The 17,584-nt window shown below is 54.4% G+C and overlaps 1 protein-coding gene across 1 annotated transcript; it reads left to right on the forward strand.

Annotated features, from left to right (window-relative positions):
- The first annotated feature begins 1,466 nt into the window (after positions 1-1,466).
- IKBKE (inhibitor of nuclear factor kappa B kinase subunit epsilon) lies at positions 1,467-14,609 on the forward strand. Its single transcript, XM_027743004.2, has 20 exons — positions 1,467-1,637; positions 2,343-2,483; positions 2,891-3,020; positions 3,444-3,625; positions 3,870-4,030; positions 4,603-4,713; positions 4,979-5,158; positions 5,438-5,640; positions 6,307-6,371; positions 6,454-6,545; positions 7,296-7,397; positions 8,657-8,732; positions 8,811-8,923; positions 9,155-9,231; positions 9,535-9,574; positions 10,397-10,498; positions 12,201-12,297; positions 12,806-12,909; positions 13,173-13,244; positions 13,975-14,609. Exons 1-20 carry the CDS (start codon positions 1,551-1,553, stop codon positions 14,006-14,008), a joined length of 2,169 nt encoding a protein of 722 aa, XP_027598805.2. The 5' UTR covers positions 1,467-1,550; the 3' UTR covers positions 14,009-14,609.
- The last annotated feature ends 2,975 nt before the right edge of the window (positions 14,610-17,584 follow it).

Raw genomic sequence — 17,584 nt, forward strand, 5'->3', positions numbered from 1 at the left:
AGAAAATAAGACTAAGAATGATTTCAAGAAGTCACCCCAACACTTTCTCTTCCTGTTAAGTGGGCTGCAGCAGAAACAACTTTAATCAAAGTGATTTCAAGCTTCACGTGGTTAAACCGACGTCACTGCGCTTCCGCTGCCACGGGCTCCGTCACCCCACACCAGCCCCTGCTGCCCCTTAGATAAGCTCAGGGCAAGGGCCAGTCTGTGCCCGCAGTCTGGCAGCTTGGCAGCTCTCCAGAGGGTTTTCCAGGCACACTCACACGTGGCTGGGAAATGAAGCTCAGCAGGAATTAAGGAACTAGTCCCCTGTGGAGTTTATGTGCAGGCTGGTGAGGTGTCCTGTTGGGTTTTGGAGGTACCACACACTGGTGTGCTCACAGACCATTGCAGGCTTTGTTTGTGAGGATGGGGCCTTCAGACACACGTCCACACCAGCCTGAAGGAATTCCTGACAGTGGGAGCTGGTGCTGGTTCTGATCAAGGTGAAGTGTGGGTGTCTCTGAGCCAGGGAGGGAGCAGGAACATGAGCAGCCCCACTCTGCCCTGTGCAGGCACAGGAGGGTACCCTGAGCACCCTGCATCCTGTACCCCACCCTGCCTCCCACATCCCACCCTGCCTCCCACATCCCACCCTGCCTCCCATATCCTGTCCTGCATCCTGCACCCCATATGCCACCCTGCATCCCATCTTTCTTCTCACATCCTGCCCTGCATCCCACATCCCACCCTCTCCTACATTCCACGCTGCATCCTGCATCCCACCCTATCCTGCATCCCACATCCCACCCTGCACCCTGCTCTGCATCCCACATCCCATCCTGCATCCCATATCCTGTGCTGCGTCTCATATCATACCCTGCTCTGCATCCTGCATTCCCCCCCCCCCGCATCCCACATCCCTGCCAGGGCATCCCAAGAGGACAGTGGCACACACATTCCACTGGGTGATGCTGTGTCCGTGCCAGGGCCGAGCTGGCACAGATAACAAAGGCTGGACTCTCACCCTGGACACGGATCCTGATCCCACGCTACTTCCCAAATCCGACGGTGGCCGGTGCACCTTTTGGCGTTCCCGGAGCCCATCCCGGCCCCATTTGCCCCCCGGAGGAGCCCAGCACGCCCGGGGATCGCTGCAACACTGGGAATTTTTTTTTCTCGAGCAGGAAGCTGAAGCATTTCCTCCTCCAGCGGGGCCGCCGGTTGCCGAGCGGGTTTTGCAATCCGTAGGTTTCAGTTCCCGGGGTGGGGAGGTGCCTCTCGCCGCTCCGCGCTTGTTTGCTCGTAATTTTTTTTTTTTTTTTTTTTTCTGCATCTGTCAGAGTTTCTTCTCGCTGCCAGCCCCGACAGGTCCCGGCCGGGTGGCTTTTGGCAGCGCTCGCGGCTCGGTCCATGCGCAGCCTTCGCGTGGTGCTGCCGGCGAGGTTGGAGCTGCCCCCGGGAACATCCTTGGCCGGCGTTTCCCTGCGCCTTGCCAGGCAAGGACGGATCAAAGGCTGGGATTTGGTGGCCAGCGGCCCCCGGGGTGACCCCTGTGCTTCCCGCTGGAGATGCAGAGCACCCCCAACTACCTCTGGAGCACCGAGGACCTCCTGGGCCAGGGAGCCACAGCCTGCGTCTACAAAGCTCGCAACAAGGTGAGCGGGGGCAGCGCTGGGGGCAGGAACCCCGAAGCCACGGAGCCCCCGTGCCCCCCATCCCTCCTGCCCCTGTTCCCCTCAGCTCGCCCTCCCGGCAGCTCCCCGGCTGGATAGCAGCCCAGGGGCTGCTCTGGGTTTTGTTTTCATTTTCTATGTGGCTCCTTCCCCTGGCTGTGCGGGTGGGGGGTGGTTTTTGGGGTGCTCACAGCCGGGTCCTGCTCGCCGGCTGCCGGATTCCCGAGCAGCGCAAGGGGGAAGAAGCTGTTTTCCGGGGAATGCCCAGAGGTTTTGAAAACCCCATCCCCGGCTATTTGCATACTTCATGCAAACACTTGCCAGGCTTGGAACAGACTCTTCTCCTCAGCAGCCTTTGAAGTTTATTGAGCAAACTGCAGGCGCAGGGCAGGAGAGGCGGCTGCGAGGCTGGGTTGGGAACATCCCCATCCCGTGCAGAGCTGACAAGGAGCTGCCAGCCCCGGCTCCAGCTGGGAACTTTTTATGGAGCTGAATAAACACGCTGACACGCAGCACGTGGGTGCAGGGACAGGAAGCAAAGGGAGGTGAATACCAGCAGTTTGCTCGTGCAGAGGAGAGTCGACGTCATTTGCATCCCAGGCGGGATGTGGGATCAGTAAAGGAGCTCCTTTGAATGAGAATGGCACCACCTCCCATTTCCTTTTTCTCCTTTTCCTCTTTTCCCAGAAATCAGGGGAGCTGGTTGCTGTGAAGGTGTTTAACAATGCCAGCTACCTCCGGCCCCAGGAGGTCCAGATGAGAGAGTTCGAGATGCTGCGGAAGCTGAACCACAAAAATATTGTCAAATTATTTGCCGTGGAGGAGACAGTAAGTGGGACCCCATCTGGGAAGCCCCCAGCCAGGAATCCCTCAGCTGGGAATCCTGCTGTGCCCACTGGGCCAGTGCCACAGGGGTGTGGGCTGAGCTGCAGGAGAGCAATGATGGTCCCGCTCTGCCACCTCTTCTCACCACCCTCTGTCTCAGCCCAACCCCTCAGCACTGGGAGCACTGGTGGCACTGGGACACCGGGCTGGAGCACGGCTGTGACCTGCTGTTGTCCCCTGACCAGGCAGCTGGCACGGTGGGGACATTCTCCAGCACTGGTTTGGCCAAGCAGGAGAAACCCGGGGATCCACCAGCCGAGGGAGGGGATCTGGTCCTGCCTGGGTGGGGGGGACAGGCCCACAGCTGGGACACAGGGCCAGCCCAGCCCTCACAACATCTCCCACCACAGGGCAGCAGCAAGCAGAAGGTGCTGGTGATGGAGTACTGCTCCAGTGGCAGTTTGCTGAACGTGCTGGAAGATCCAGCAAACGCCTTCGGCTTGGCCGAGTCCGAGTTCCTCATCGTGCTGCAGTGTGTGGGTGAGTGGGGGGGCCCGGGACCACCAGCCCCCTGCCACCACCACCAGCCCCCCGGGACTGAGACCCTGAGGCTGGGGACATTGTGGTGCTGGTGGGACCCTGCAGGCACCAGCCGTGGGGTTTGGAATGAGGGGTCAGGAATTGCACCTCTGAATGGGGTGGGGTTGAGCTCCGGGCCCATGGGGCTGAGGGTTTCTCCTTGCAGACCTGCTCTGGGAAGCAGCTGTGGGAACAGGCTGTGCCTCACAATGGAGGAACACTAGGGCAGTGCTCCTGTGCTCACACAATCACACTGGTCCCCACTTCAGAGCAACCACCCTGGGGTTTGTCCCCTTTCCAGCCCTTCTCACATTCCTAAATTTGAGCAAAGCCCGCTGGAGCCCAGTGCCCCAGCCCCACGCAGGAACTTCCCCGTGTGCCCAGTGGCAGGGATGAACCACCCCCGTGAGAACGGCGTTGTCCACAGAGACATCAAACCCGGGAACATCATGCGGCTGATGGGGGAGGACGGGCAGAGCGTCTACAAACTGACCGACTTTGGGGCCGCCCGAGAGCTGGAGGACGATGAAAAGTTTGTGTCTGTCTATGGGACGGAGGAATATCTCGTGAGTAGAGCATGTCCCAGTCTGGTGGCCCCTGGGGGAGGCTGGTGCCCATCCCTCAATCCGACAGCTGGGCGACTTGTAGGGAGCAGCAGCGACGTGGAGAGCCTGATCTTAAAGGGTCCATATTTTTGAAAGAGGGGGGAGGGCTCAGCGTTTTTGTTGCAGATTTCCAGGTGATGGTTTTGGGGGAGGATCCGGTGCTGCTTTTTGGGAGGATCCAGTGCTGCTGTGCTTCCCCCCGCAGCACCCCGACATGTACGAGCGGGCCGTCCTGCGCAAGCCGCAGCAGAAGGCGTACGGGGTCACCGTCGACCTCTGGAGCATCGGGGTCACCTTCTACCACGCTGCCACCGGCAGCCTCCCCTTCGTCCCCTTCGGGGGGCCCCGCAGGAACAAGGAGATCATGTAGGTACCAAGGAGATCGTGTAGGTACCGTGCCCAGCCATGGTGTGGGGAGGTGGGACCGCAGCCGGTGGCCTCCGGGGCTGTGGCACCGTGGGGTTCCGTGATGCACTTTACTGCTTGTTTAATCCCATAAGGACCTCAAAGCCCTGACATGTACCTGGCATTCACCTGTGAAGTGTGTGCGCTGCGTGGGAAAGACTCTGTGCCGTGTTTGCCAGGTTTTCCCTCTAAATGGGATGGTTGGATGGGACTCTGAGCAGACTGATCTAGTGGGTGGCATCTCGTGGGTTGGAACCAGATGGTCTTTTAAGTTCCCTTCCAATCCAAACCGTGCTGTGACTCTATTATTCTATAAAATGCATTCCTATGACTTTGTGGCTAAACAGCTGGAAGAGGAGCCAGGTTGTCTTGGAAGTTTGTGACTGTTTCTTGCAGCATTTTCCCTCTGGGTATTTTTTTCTCTCTGTGAATTATCTCTTTCCCAGCCCATCCGTACTCTGCCCTTTCCCTACCAGAGGGACACCCAAACAGAGCTCACTTGGCTCGTTTCAGCAGCAATTCCCTTTCCACAGGTACAAAATCACCACTGAGAAGCCTCCTGGAGCCATTGCAGGGATCCAGAGGCAGGAGAACGGGAACATCGAGTGGAGTTACGAGCTGCCCATCACCTGCCGCCTCTCCGTGTGAGTGTCCCGTGCCAGGGTGGGATCCCACCACAGTTCCCACATCCTGGCACCACCTCAGACAGCACAGGGGGGTTTAAGGAGGCAGATAAGCTTTTCACCTGCGAGTGTCACAGCTCTCAGACCAGGTTTTTGCTTTACAGCCGGGAAAAGGGGGTGCAAGGCAGGGCAAGCTCAGTGCAGGATCTCCCGTCCCCGCGGCCGCCGCGTTCGTGGCTTGGGGTTACACCAGACTGTGCAAACATCTCTCCTTCTGCTGTTGCAGGGGGCTGAAGGACCAGCTGATCCCCATTTTGGCTAACATCCTGGAGGCTGATCAGGAGAAATGCTGGGGATTCGACCAGTTTTTTGCAGGAACCAATGACATTTTGCACAGGATCGTGGTGGACGTGTTCTCCCTGCAGCAGGCTTCCTCCCACCGCATCTACGTCCACTCCTACAACACGTAAGGCTGTGTTAAAGCAAATTTGGGAATCAAGCTCGAGAGCCTCGGCCCCTCATTTCACTAGGTGAACCTTGGGGCAGCACCTGTTCCCCTTGCACCACACCTAAGCCAGGTTAAAACAAACCAGGCTCAAAACAGACTTTGCTGGGAGCACGTCTGACCTTGTGGGATATTTTGCTAAGAGAAAACATCAACATTTTGGTATTTTGAGGGCAGCAGGCTGCTAAAGCCATGGAAATCTGAGCTTGTCCCCACCCTTTCATTCCTTTTGGATTTCAGTACCACCAAGTTTTTAGACGCTGTCTTCAAACAAACGAACATAGTCCCTCACCATCAAGAATACTTTTTTGAAGGACACCTGTACGAGCTGGATCCTAATCTCCAAGCTCACAATTTCTGCAAAACCACAGAGAGCAGCCCCCTGACCTTGCTGAGCACAGCTGAGCACCCCGAGGACGTGGTGGGGGTCCGGTACAGAGACCGTGAGTACCCGTGGTTGGAGATGCTCATGGCATGAGGGAGGGTGTAGTGAGAGGGATTTGCTTCAGTTTTTATCCCAAGAGCTTTCCCATTCCCATTCCCTGTCTGGGTGATGGGCCCATGTCTTGGGTGATCCCTGGTTTCAGTGCCTGAGCAATGTTGGACCCTGATCCCAGTTCCCAGCAGGGTTCCAAGTTCACCAGACCGGTCCCCAGGTCCTGGAGCAGTGCCAGCCAGTGCTGCTCCCATTTCCCACTTCCAGGTGGTGCCAGTCCCCATTCCCAGAACTGATCTCTGTTCCCAGCAGTGGGGAGTGCTGGTTCCCAGTGCTGGTTCCTATTCCTGATGCCAGTTCCCATTCCCAGTGCCAAATCCAGGTCCCATTTCTGGTCCCTGGTGCAGGGCAGGAGGTGAAGGGATTGTGCTGCTGGAGCAGGATTAGGAGGTTTTAGGGTCAGTTTTCCCCTGCCATGTGCTGGTGCTCCACGCACCACACTGGGCTTTGCAGGCAATTCCTGCCTTCATCCATGTTTCCTAAATATCTTGGAGGGCTGCACTGAGCCTCCAGCAACCCAGCAGCTCCTGTTCCCAAGCTCCTGAGTGGCTGCAGGGTTTGTTGGTGGGTGTGAGGTGTCCCAAAGCCCCCTGACCGCCGTCTGTCTTTCCAGCGGCACTTGAGTTCCCGAAGTTTGTCCCCAAGGTGGACGTGGTGGCCGACTGCAGCGCAGCCAAGGTAGGTGAGAGTGCCCAGGGGGCTCGGGGAGGGGCCCGTGGGGCAGCCTCAGGCCACTTTTTTGGTGCCCTTTGCTTCGCAGAGCGCGGTGGGCGCCGCACACCAGACCCTGCGCATCGGGCAGGCCCTGCGGCGCGGCCGGGAGCTGCTGGCCAGAGGCCTCCACTGGGTGATGTGAGTGACAGGGACACCCTGGGGGGGTGGCAGAAGGTGGGACATGTCCCTTCCCAGGTGTTCAGTTAAAGCACTTGGGGTTTTCCAGCCTCTTCAGCCAGTGTGGGACCACTGGGGATGGTGGGATGGGGTCCTGGGGTACCGGGAGGGAGCAGAACATAAAGATCAGGATGGATCCACGCAAGGGGCACAAGTGCCAGGCTGTGAGGGGGCTGCACCTGTAGGAAAATACCCCTCAGTGTTGTGAGGATGTTCCTGTCCCCACTTGTTAGTTTTGAGTCACTTTTTTCAGTTTAGGAGGCGCTGAGGAAAAAGTATCATTATTATCATCATCATTATTATTATTATCACCATTATAATTATTATTATCATAATTATTACCATCATCATTATTATTGCTATCATCATTATTATTACCATCATCATCATTGTGCATATCACTGTGGAAGGTGTATCTGCCCATGGCAGGGGGTTGGAATGAGATGATCTTTAAGGTCCCTTCCAACCCAAACTGCTCCATGATCCTATGATGATTTTCACTGTCCCACCCATTTCCTTCAGGGCAGGAGCCTCATGTGCAGTGGCAGGACCAAAACCCAGGAGCTGCACCCAGTTTTAGGGGCATCCAGCCCCCCTTTTCTGAGAGAAGCCACCAGCTCCATCCTCCCCTCACCACATGCAGCTGGCCCCAGGATGGAGTTCCTGATTCCAGGGAGCACGTGTTGGACGGGCTGTTTTCTCTCTTGGCAGAGGGGACCTGAAAACAGAGTGCTCGAGGATTTTGGAGCAGAGGAGGGGGGCTCTCTCAGTGCTCAGCTGCCTGCAGCTCACCGAGGTGAAGACCCGTGTGCTGTAAGTGTGGCCTTGCACATGCTGGGCTGTGGCAGAGAAAATATAGGGCTCTCAAAGGGGAATTATCAGAAATCAGGACAATTCCAGGAATAACCTGGTATCTGGGAGGTAGGAGGCCTTTTCACTGTATGTTGAGGCTGCAGGAAATGAGCCCCTCTGGCTGTTTGTCCCTCTTTGCTTCAGTTTTTAATGATCCCTGGTTTCACAGGAGCCCAGAGTTTAGTCCTGGCTGTGGCTCCTGCTCCGGGGTTTTCCAACTGTTACAGCCCATGAGCTGCAGAGTAAGTGCAGGAATGGGACAGGGCTGCTGCTCCAGCTCGGGGCAAAGGGAAAAAGAGCTGAGTTAAAATAATGGGCAGGATGGCACCAGCTGCCAAGGCCCCTCGGGGGTCTGGCCCCCACCACCAACCTGCTCCCTGCAAACAGCCCTGCAGAGCTGGGCACAGGGAGCATCAGCAGTGCTGGGATGGGTGACATTCCCATGGATCCAACATCCCTCCTCACACCATCCATGGTGAGATTTCTCGTTTCCACTCAAGAGTCTCCACTAATGGAGCTGAACTACAGAGGAACCCTGGGCTGCCCTCGACCTTTCCACTCCCCACATTCCCACCCGGCTGCCCCGGGGTGAGGGGGGAAGCTGAACCCGTTTAAAAAGCAACCCAAGGATATTTTGCTCTTCTCTTTTGTCGTAGTTGTAGTGGAAAATTCTTTGCTGCTGGGTAGCTGTTCTTTTATTCTTTGCCATTTAGCAAGTCTCTTAATTTCCATTTCATCTCAAAAAAAAAAAAAATAAAAAATAGGGACACATGGTTCCCATTGAGTTCAGCGGGATTAGAGCAGGGCTGTAGTGCCAAGAGCAGTAATGCTGCAGCTGGATGCTCTGGCTCATCCATCCCTTCCAACATGCTCTGGATCAGGGATATTTCTGCTGACTTAGCCCTCCCGTGCCAGCTGCAGGGAGCCAGACGGCATCTGATCTGGCCTAAAGCCAGCGGGTATGAAACCAGCAATTTTTGGAACAAATTGGACACAACGGGGTGAGTTTTTACCAGATCAGCACTTTGCATCTTGTGGCTCAGATCTGTCACCCCTTGGATATAACTTTGGATGAGTTGTTGCCTGAGGAAACCACCTCCCAGCCCCACAGGAATCCATCCAGCGCTGGCTCCACCGTGGGATGGGTTCTCCTTGCCCAGGTGATGCTGCCTCTGGCTCAGGTTCCACTCCAGGAATATTCATTTTCTGGCTTCCCTCAGGTACGAGGCTGTTCCTGCAGGCAGTGGGGTGCCAGCTGTGATGGACATGGCCATGGTGAAGACAAGGCTGCAGAGGGTGAGCCCCCAGCCCGGGGTGGAGGAGCATCCACAGCTTCCAGAGCTGCCGGTCCCAACCTCTCCTCCTCACCCACAGGTCGCAGAGGAGCTCTCTCAGTGCTCCCACAACATCTTTGACTTCCAAGGGGCGCTGGATGGGATTTTGTCCGAGCTGGTGAAGGACAGGCAGCAAGTGCACGAAGACAAAAGGTTTGTGGTGAGATCCCTGATGACACTTCGCTGTTCCCAGCTGGGTGGAGTAGCTTTGCTGTGGGATCCACGCAGGGCCATGCACAGCCCTCCCTGTGATGTCCCTGCACACAGACACGGGGAGCAGCAGTGACTCTGAGTTTAGATTTCACCCCAAAAGTGCTGATTTTACCCCAGCCTCCCACCCTTCCTCTCGGGGACCCTCATGCCTCCTTCCCTGTCCCATTCCAGCATCCAGCAGATCGAGTGCTGCCTGGAGAAGATGCAGCTGATCTACAAGCAGTTCAAGAAGGCCAGGACGTGTCTGAGTGAGTGATGGGGAGGGGGGACACGAGGTGTGGGGCTGCAACAGGAATGTCCCTGTGCTGGTGGAAAAATGGATGGTTTCACTTTGCTGGGTTTAAATTATTTCATACAATCATCGAACCACAGACTGGTTTGGGGTGGAAGGGACTTTATAGATCATCTATTTCTGTGCCATGACAGTGGCCCCAGGGGCTGAGCCCTAAAAATCCCCTTGAGTGATTTCTGCGTGTTGTGAAATTGCCCATTTATTGGGGTGTGAACAGGAAAATATGTGGTGAGTGGTGACCTGTGTCTTTCCTCCCCAGGGCTGGGCTACAATGAGGAACAAATACACAAGCTGGATAAGTGAGTCCCAACCCTCTCCCCTTTCCAGGACCTGCCCCTTGCTGTGTCCAGGCCGGTGTTTGGTAGTTCTGACTGAATCCTAAAGGGATATAAAAAGTTCTCTGGTCACCAGTGTTGCCAGAGGGCACCTGTAAGTTGTTCCTGTGATGGTTCATCCAGGCAGGACCTTTCACAGGGAAGTTTTCAAGCTGTGAACTATTTCAGATGAAGAAGTCAGAGAACCTTTGGGGACAGAGAGCTGCTGTTGGGCCAAATCCCTGTGTTGGATGTGGGGATAAGCACATTCCAGCCTATTGCTCACACAGGGCTTAGTTTGGGGCTATTTGTTACAGAGATGCTGATTTAGGAAGTGTCCCTGCTTAACTTCCACTGGGAGTGAAGTGCCTGATGGGTTTTGGACCTTTAAAAATCCTCCTTTCTGTTTCCACTGAAATCAGGGGAATTTAACACAGGCAAAAAATAAAAATGCCCACTTCAATGTATACTAGGAAGGGCGAAATTTCACATGCAGCTCCTTTAACTCAATTAATCTTCAGTCTAAGACTGAACATTTGCCTTAAATTCCAAGGTGAAGACTACTCAGAAGTGCCCTGGAGGGGATGACAGCCCGACTGGGCATCCCCCCCAAAACCTCTTGCTCCTCTTCATCACAATTAGGGCTTGTTTCCTCTATAATACTGATCCAAAATTCATTACTGAGCATCCAGCCCTTCTTTCTCTATTCAGCAGCCAGCTTTAGGTCTCTGGCCACGTGAGCTGTGATGTTCATTTTCATACATATAAGGAAGTAACAGTGTTGTCTCTTTTTTTTCCTGGTTTTAGGATGAATTTAGGGAACTTGGCCAGGAAGGTTCTGTCGATTTTCCAGAATGATTGTGTCCAGCAGTACCAGGACACCCTGGCCCTCCACAGCAGCAGGATGAGGTACCAGCCCTCTCTGGGGGTTTGGGGGCTCTGGATTTGAGACCCTGGTGTGGATGGGAGAGGGAACTTTCCAGTAACCCAGGACTTCTGAGTGCTCTTTGCTATGGATCAAGATGGGGATGGAGATGATGATGCTGGGAACTGCTGAGGGACTGCAAAGGGGCAACAAGCCCTCAAAGCAGCTGGAAACCCCACTTTGTGGGCTGGCTCCTAGCCCATGCCATGTGTTCTGCCCTGTTAAAGTTTATTTTTAAAAAAGCCCCTAAACCTGCAGCTTGAGTCCAGGCAGCTCTTTCCTCGCTCTCTGGGTGGGGAGAGGTTGTTTTATCGGGACAAAATTGGTATTGAGACAAAGAGATCCACTTACAGGGAATGATCTGCTGTTAAATGGTGCTTGGGGAATAATGCAAAGAGCAAATTACCCTGCGGTGCTGGAGAGCAATCCAACGACCAGGGCAGCAACAAAGAGCAGGGGGGGGAGGCAGTTGGGAAGAGGATGGGGCAAGAATTGGATTTTCATTGCTTTTAGAGAGGAGCATCAGTGCCCTGAGCTGCCAGTGTGGGCAGAGGGAGTTTATGGAATTCCTTAGAATTAAACCCAGCTTTTGATCTGGTCCTGTTTTTGATGGGGAGCAGCCCCGTGTAGGATTTGCCAGTGGGAGGGATTTTTAGGCTGGAAGTTTGTCTCAGAAATGCTCCAGGAGCCGCAGGCAGGGTCTGTCCTGTCCCTGTCCTCTCCCTGCCTTCTCCCTGCCTCCTTTCCTGCCTTCTCCCAGTCTTTTCCCAGCCTTCTCCAATTCCCAGCCCCAGCTCCTGCCACTGGGGGTTTCCCTTACTCAGGGGCAGGTTTCACTCTGGGGACAGGAGCTCTGTCCCACAGTCGTCTCCCCCCACACCCCATCCCAAGGCAGTGAAATCTCCCTTGGCTTCACTGGGAATTTTGTCTTGGGGTGAGATTCCTCTGGCTGTGGAGCTCCACAAAATCCATGCAGCACAGGAGCCTCGTCTGCACTAAAACAGGGTTTTAACTCTGCTCATAGGGAGGAAAAAAAGCTTCTTCATGTTTTCCTGCAGTATTTTTGTACCTGGTTTTCTGTCCTTAGGGAGAAAGCATCATGAGTCACAGCTGGGATATTTTTAATTTATTGCTACTTCAGTTCTAATTGTCCTGGTTTGGGTTGTTTCCTGCCAGGGTTTGTGGTGTGGTGGCTGGGTTTTTTTGGGGGACTGGAGGTGGATTATCCACCTGAAATATTCTTTCCTTTGTTTTTTTAAAGCCAAAACAATTTTTTTTATTATTTTTTTTAATATACAACTCATGATGTGCCTGTTGAGTGTTGGGTGCAGCACCAGGGAGCTTTTTTGGGTAGATTCTCAGCCCTCCACGGGACACAGAGGACCAGCCTGTGCAGAGCTGCTGGCAAAAGTGATGGGCCTGAGCTGTCTCTCTTACAAGCAGCACTTTCCCTAATTAATTTGCTATTAGTGCTGTTTGGATAACCAGGCTGTGGTGACTTAACAAAGCTGCAACTGTAATTTCAACACTGCTCTGACTCACTTGCTTTCCTTCAGCATTTTAACTTGGATCCAGAAAGGTCTGCAGGAAGCAGTGCAGAGTTAAAACACATAAAAAAATTAATGATCCCCGCCGATGCCAAACACTGACTGGGAATTTTGTCGCCGTGTTTTCTTTTCTTTCTAGGAAAGTTTGTGAGATAAAGAAGCACCTGAAGAGGCTCAGCAACCGCATCAGCACCTGCAGTGTGGAGATGATGGAGTGCCAGGACTGCCTGCAGGGCGTAGGTGTCCAGGGGGTCGTGCCAGGGATGCAGCTCCACAGTCTCTCCCTGCTCCCTGACGATGCTCCTGCTCCCCTCTCCCAGCTCCCACCGGGTGCAGGAGCACCTGGGTTAAGTAGGGAAGCCCTGGAGTGCTTTTAAACAGCTTGCTGGAGCTCTTTGTGGCTGATCTCACACTGGAGATGGGGAAACCTTTGGCAGTGGAACCCCTGGTTGCCAGGATTGCCTGGCACGGGGGATCTGTCCCCAGCAAATGGGAATTGCAGCAGTAGAAAAATGATGCTTCACCTCCAGCTGCCACGATAAACTGGCTGATCAGCTGGGGCACAACTTCCTAGGAGGTGTCCTGGTCCTTTGGTTGTTTTGTTTTGTTTGTCCTGGAGAAGTGGATGTGCTGAGTGTGGTGTCACTTCCTGGGGGTTTACCCAGGCAGGCACTGCATCCCCCCGGGGTCAGACCCCCAGACAGCCCCTGCTGTGGGGACTGCCAGGTCTCTCCATCTCTGCAGGCTCTGGACAGGTTTCTCCAGATGGAGAAATGGAGTTTGGCCCCAGTTCCTCCCGTGCCTTCCCCCGTCCATCCGAGCCCGGCGCGCCAGGAGATGGCTCTTCGGTGAGTCTCTTGGAAATCTTTTGGAAGAGGGTTTTGGGGACAGCCCAGCTCCTTGGGGAGGAGCAGAACCTCCTGCTGCTCATCCCCTGCAATGGGGGGAGGACTCTGTGTCCACAGGGCTGGAAAACTCTGTGCCAAGCCCTTCACTGTGGCCCTGCCGGGCGTGATCCCTGCTCTGTGACCCCTGGGACACCCCAGCCCTTCTCCCGTGGGAAGCAGGGTCTGAGCAGTGCAGGAATAAGGGGCTGGTCGTGTCCCTGCAGGATGCAGGAGCTGCTGGAGCAGATGAGGTCAGTAAGTTGTGATCTCCAGTTCAACAACAGCATCATCGAGCGGTGAGTGAGAGCCCCCAGAGCCGCTGCTCCAGGCGGGAATTCCTGCTCCTTGCACCGGGAGATGTGGGCACACCCCTGGCAGAAGGTGGAGGGTCTGGGTGGTCTCCCTGGGAGCTGCAGTGTGGGAGCTGTGCCTGGTGCTGAGCACAAGCACAGTCACCCGTGAGCTGGTCCAGCGGGGGTTTTAATGTCACCAAATTTACACCACGGTCTGGCAGCAGAAGAGTTTATCTTTCTTGGAGGTTTAGCCATGATCCTCAGCAAAGCTCTGTCATTTCTACACCCTCTTTCCAGCCTTTTCCCTGTGCTGCCCAATTGCTGACTGCCACAGAGAAGTGGATGTTTTCTCCTTCCGTATAAAACTGTGCAAACCCAGCATGTACTGCTGAAAAAAAACCTGATTTTCCTCCTCTGCCACCTTTTTTTGAGGCTCTTGAGGCAAATCGAGAGTGAGAACATGCAGACCAGAATGTCAGAGAGTTTAAAAAAGCAAAAAAGAATTCGGAAATTCACCCCAGCCCTGTTTTTGTAGGACCAAGTGTGGTGTTGCAGCACATCCACCGTGAACAAGGGGATAAGAAAGGTCGTGTTTGCTTTCTCTAGGAAGAGCTCATCCCAAAAGACACGGGAACAGGTCCAAAGATTAGTGCCTGGCTAGAGCTGTAGTTTGGGATTGCACGTGCCCAGGTGACCCCTCTCTAGCCTAAAGCCTTTGGTTTTGTCCCTGCAGGTTGGGAGGGGCTGCTCCCACCCCTGGCGTTTGAGGGACGTGGGGAATGTGCAGCTGCTGAAGCAAAACCACTTCCCAGCACGGGGAAACCCCAGCACTTGGGGAGCCATCGGGCACTGGTGTTTGAGGAGCTCTCTGTGTCCTACCTCTCTGCCCCAGCACTTTTGCACGTTCACCAGCATTAGCTCTGAGTGCCTTCAGCCTCTGGAAGTCTGACCAGAACACTGAGTGGGGTTTCATTTTTCTTCATTTTTTAAAAAGTGCTTGAAGGACTCCGTGGTGTTCTGGCTTCTCTGTATCACCGTGTCAGATGAAGAAGAGGCTAGACCTTTTGTCTTCTTACTTATTTAGGGATTATTCCCACTTTTAACCTACTTCTTCTCCCTGGGGCTTCATGGAGTGGGGCAGGAGGGATTGCTGATGGATGAGAGACTGGATCCAGCCCAGGAGGTGATGGCACAGAGAATGTGGGAGTCACAAACCTCTGCCCCTGGGCACTGCAGCTTCTACTCCTGCTGCAGGGCTTCTCCTCAGCCCAGCCCCGTGCCTGGGCTGCTGAGGGCTGTGGGAGGGGGAAGCCAAGGGAGGCTTCTCCTTTTTGGTACATTTCTATAAATATAATCTCGTTCTGTGGATGCACGTGAGGGTTGTGCCTTCTCCAAACAACCCTGGACTCAAAACGTGGCTCCAGCCCCCAAACTCGGGGGTGCTACTGAACGCCAAGGCAAAATCTCAGATGAAAGGACTCCCACGAGCCCTCTCCAGCCACACCACTGCAGGAGAAAGCAGGGATATTCCTTTTTCTTTTAGATAAAAGACAGAAAGACATCCCAAGCAGCCCCCCCTGCCTTTGACATGAAGGATGTTTTCACCTGTGGGGGTGGCAGAGCAGGGATGGGGACAGGAGGGACTCCAGCTGTGAGCACTTGGAGCTGCCTTGGGAATGGCATTCCCAAAACTTCACTCCTATTATGCTCCAGAGAAATGAGGCTGGAGAGGAAACACATTACCCCGTCCTTGTTGTCCCTCAGGGCAGCACACAGAGAACTGTGGGAGGACCCTGGTGGCAGGGCTGTCCCAGCTTTTCCTACTGGTTTGTGACCTTGGGTTTGATGAGGAGCTGTAATCCCCTGGATGTCAGCCAGCAGCAGCCTGAGGAGCAGTGATATGAGATGCCTGGGATCTCGGGAGCATTAGATGGTATCAGGGAGATATTTGTGGGAAGGGTCAGTCACACCTTCCCCCATCCACCTCTCCCTGCCCATCCCCAGCATGATTTATGGGCTGTCACCCCAATCCCACCCCCCACATCCCATCCTGCAGCAGAGGGGAGCAGCATTCCAGCTGCACCCAAAGCTGGGCACAGCGACAGCTCCCATCCCACTGGGATCAGACATAGGGATTTACACCTGGGGGGCTCCTGGCACATCAGTGGGCACATTGCCTTGGCTCTCCCCCCCCCTCCCTGGCACACACCAGTGCAAAGACACAACAATCCCTGCCCTGGGCTCTCTGGGAAGCTCTGGCCCCCCAAATCCTCCTGCTGGGGAAGGGGCTGCATTGCTGGGGCTCACAGTGGCAGCAAACAGGCCTTGGGAAGCTCATGCCCCCCAGGTTGCACTGGTGGGGGGTGTTAAAAGATGTTGGGATTCATTCCTGTTCCCTGCACAAAGCCCTTCCCTTTGTGTAAGCCTGGTTACTCCAGGGTGCAAACTGGGACTGGCTGCTGGGGATAAAGGAGGCTGGAGGAGGGACTGGGGATCCGGGATTTTGGGCAGCATCAGCACCAGCAAAATCCGAGGGTGGGGGACCCTCTGCAGCTCCCAGGGACTGACTGTGCATCTGGAAGGAGAGGCTGGGCCATCAGCCAGGCAAGCAAACGTGTCAGAGTCAGCAGTGGGGATGCTCAGAGGGCCTGCCCAGACCTGCCCTCCAGGGAGAACACAGCACCCTGCTCAGCCCTTCGCCTTTCCTCCAGTTCCCTCCCCAGCACCTCTTCTGGAGGTGACACCTGAGCCAAACCTCCAGCTGAGTCTGGGCCTGATGTGGCTGTTCTGGCTGTCCAAGGGTTGCCCCCAGCCCGAGAACCAGGATTCAGGTTATCTGGCAGTGCCCAGGGGTTGAGAGACAGCAGAGACAGGGCAAGGAACTGCCTGCTGTGGATGCTCCTGGGATGGACCCAGAAGCAACCCTTTCTAATCTCTGCTGGGAGACAGAATTGTGGGATAGTTGGGTTGGAAGGGATCTTAAACACCATCTCATTCCAAACCCCCTGCCATGGGCAGGGACACCTTCCACCAGCCCAGGTTGCTCCAAGCCCCGTCCAACCTGGCCTTGGACACTGCCAGGGATGGGGCAGCCACAGCTTCTCTGGGCAACCTGTGCCAGGGCCCCACCACCCTCACAGGGAAGAATTCCTTCCTAATTTCCTAAATAATATATAGGGACACAAGGCAAAACAGTGCATCCCTGGAGCTGAACATCTTGCTGCCCCGAGCCTCAGCAAGGGAACAAAGGGAACCAGGAGCAGCAGCAGCTGCAGGGCTGTGCCCGGCTTGACTTTCTTGTAGGAACACGCCAAGGGTGCCCAGGAGCTCCCCCCGCCCAGGAAACCTTCCCCAGTGGAATTTGGCACCAAACCTTGCCATTTGTTTTAATTATAAAGACCAACATCCTGAATGTCAAACTCATCTATTTACTGTGGAGAGGTGGAACTGAGCCATCGCTTAAAAGCTTTCCTCCTACAAATTATTTTCCAGGATCCTCCTGGTTTTCTAATGAATGTGATTTTTAATCCAGCTCGAATTCGCTGATATTCCCTGTAGGAACGGGGCAGGAAGCCCAGGCAGGGTCTCCTGCTGCACTTCCTTGGATTCAGTGGAGCTGCACTGACTCGCACCAGCTGAGAGTTTGACCTGGAACATGTTTGGCTTCCACAGAAAGGGATTTATTTCTTGGCAAAAAGAAAAAAGAGTTTTTGCTAATAGCCCTTGTCATGCTTAAACTGCCGTAACACAGCAGCTGCAACGGGGACTCCTGGAATCCAAATGAAATGGGAATTTTCCTGCCAGTGTTAATTAGCTGGGTGGTTTTTTCCCCCCCTAATATTTTAACCCGTGGCCTAAGAGAGCTTCATGTGCTGTCAGCCCTGAATACCTGCAGAGACAGATGAGAAGGATAAAGACTATGACAGGTCTCTTGTGCAGGTTTGAGCCAGATCTTCCTATGGGGACGGAAAATATTACATTTATTTAGTATTTACGTGCCCTGGTGCTGCAGAATGGAGACTGGAACTGTGTCCTGGGATTGCACTGGGAAAACAAAAGTCCAGAATGGCTTTAACAGGTTCCCAGCCAGGTGCCAGGTAGACCTTTGCCCTCAGAAAGGTCATTTCCTTTCTTGGAGGTGATTCCTGATACAATTAACAGCCCGAGGAGAACGTAGGATAAAACTCCAGGTTTTTGTGAAACAATTTACTGAGGAATAAATCTGCTGCTGTTCTCTGGCACAAGCAGGAGGCATGAAAGTGAATCAGGATCCTGAATGGGGAAGAAAAAAAACCTTCCAAAAATTAATCTTGCTGCTTAGCACAGAATAAAGCTGCAATTTT

The sequence above is a fragment of the Pipra filicauda genome, unplaced genomic scaffold, assembly GCF_003945595.2.
Source record: "Pipra filicauda isolate LSUMZ 115617 unplaced genomic scaffold, ASM394559v2 scaffold599_size242720_pilon, whole genome shotgun sequence".
In the NCBI taxonomy this organism is placed as follows: domain Eukaryota; kingdom Metazoa; phylum Chordata; class Aves; order Passeriformes; family Pipridae; genus Pipra; species Pipra filicauda.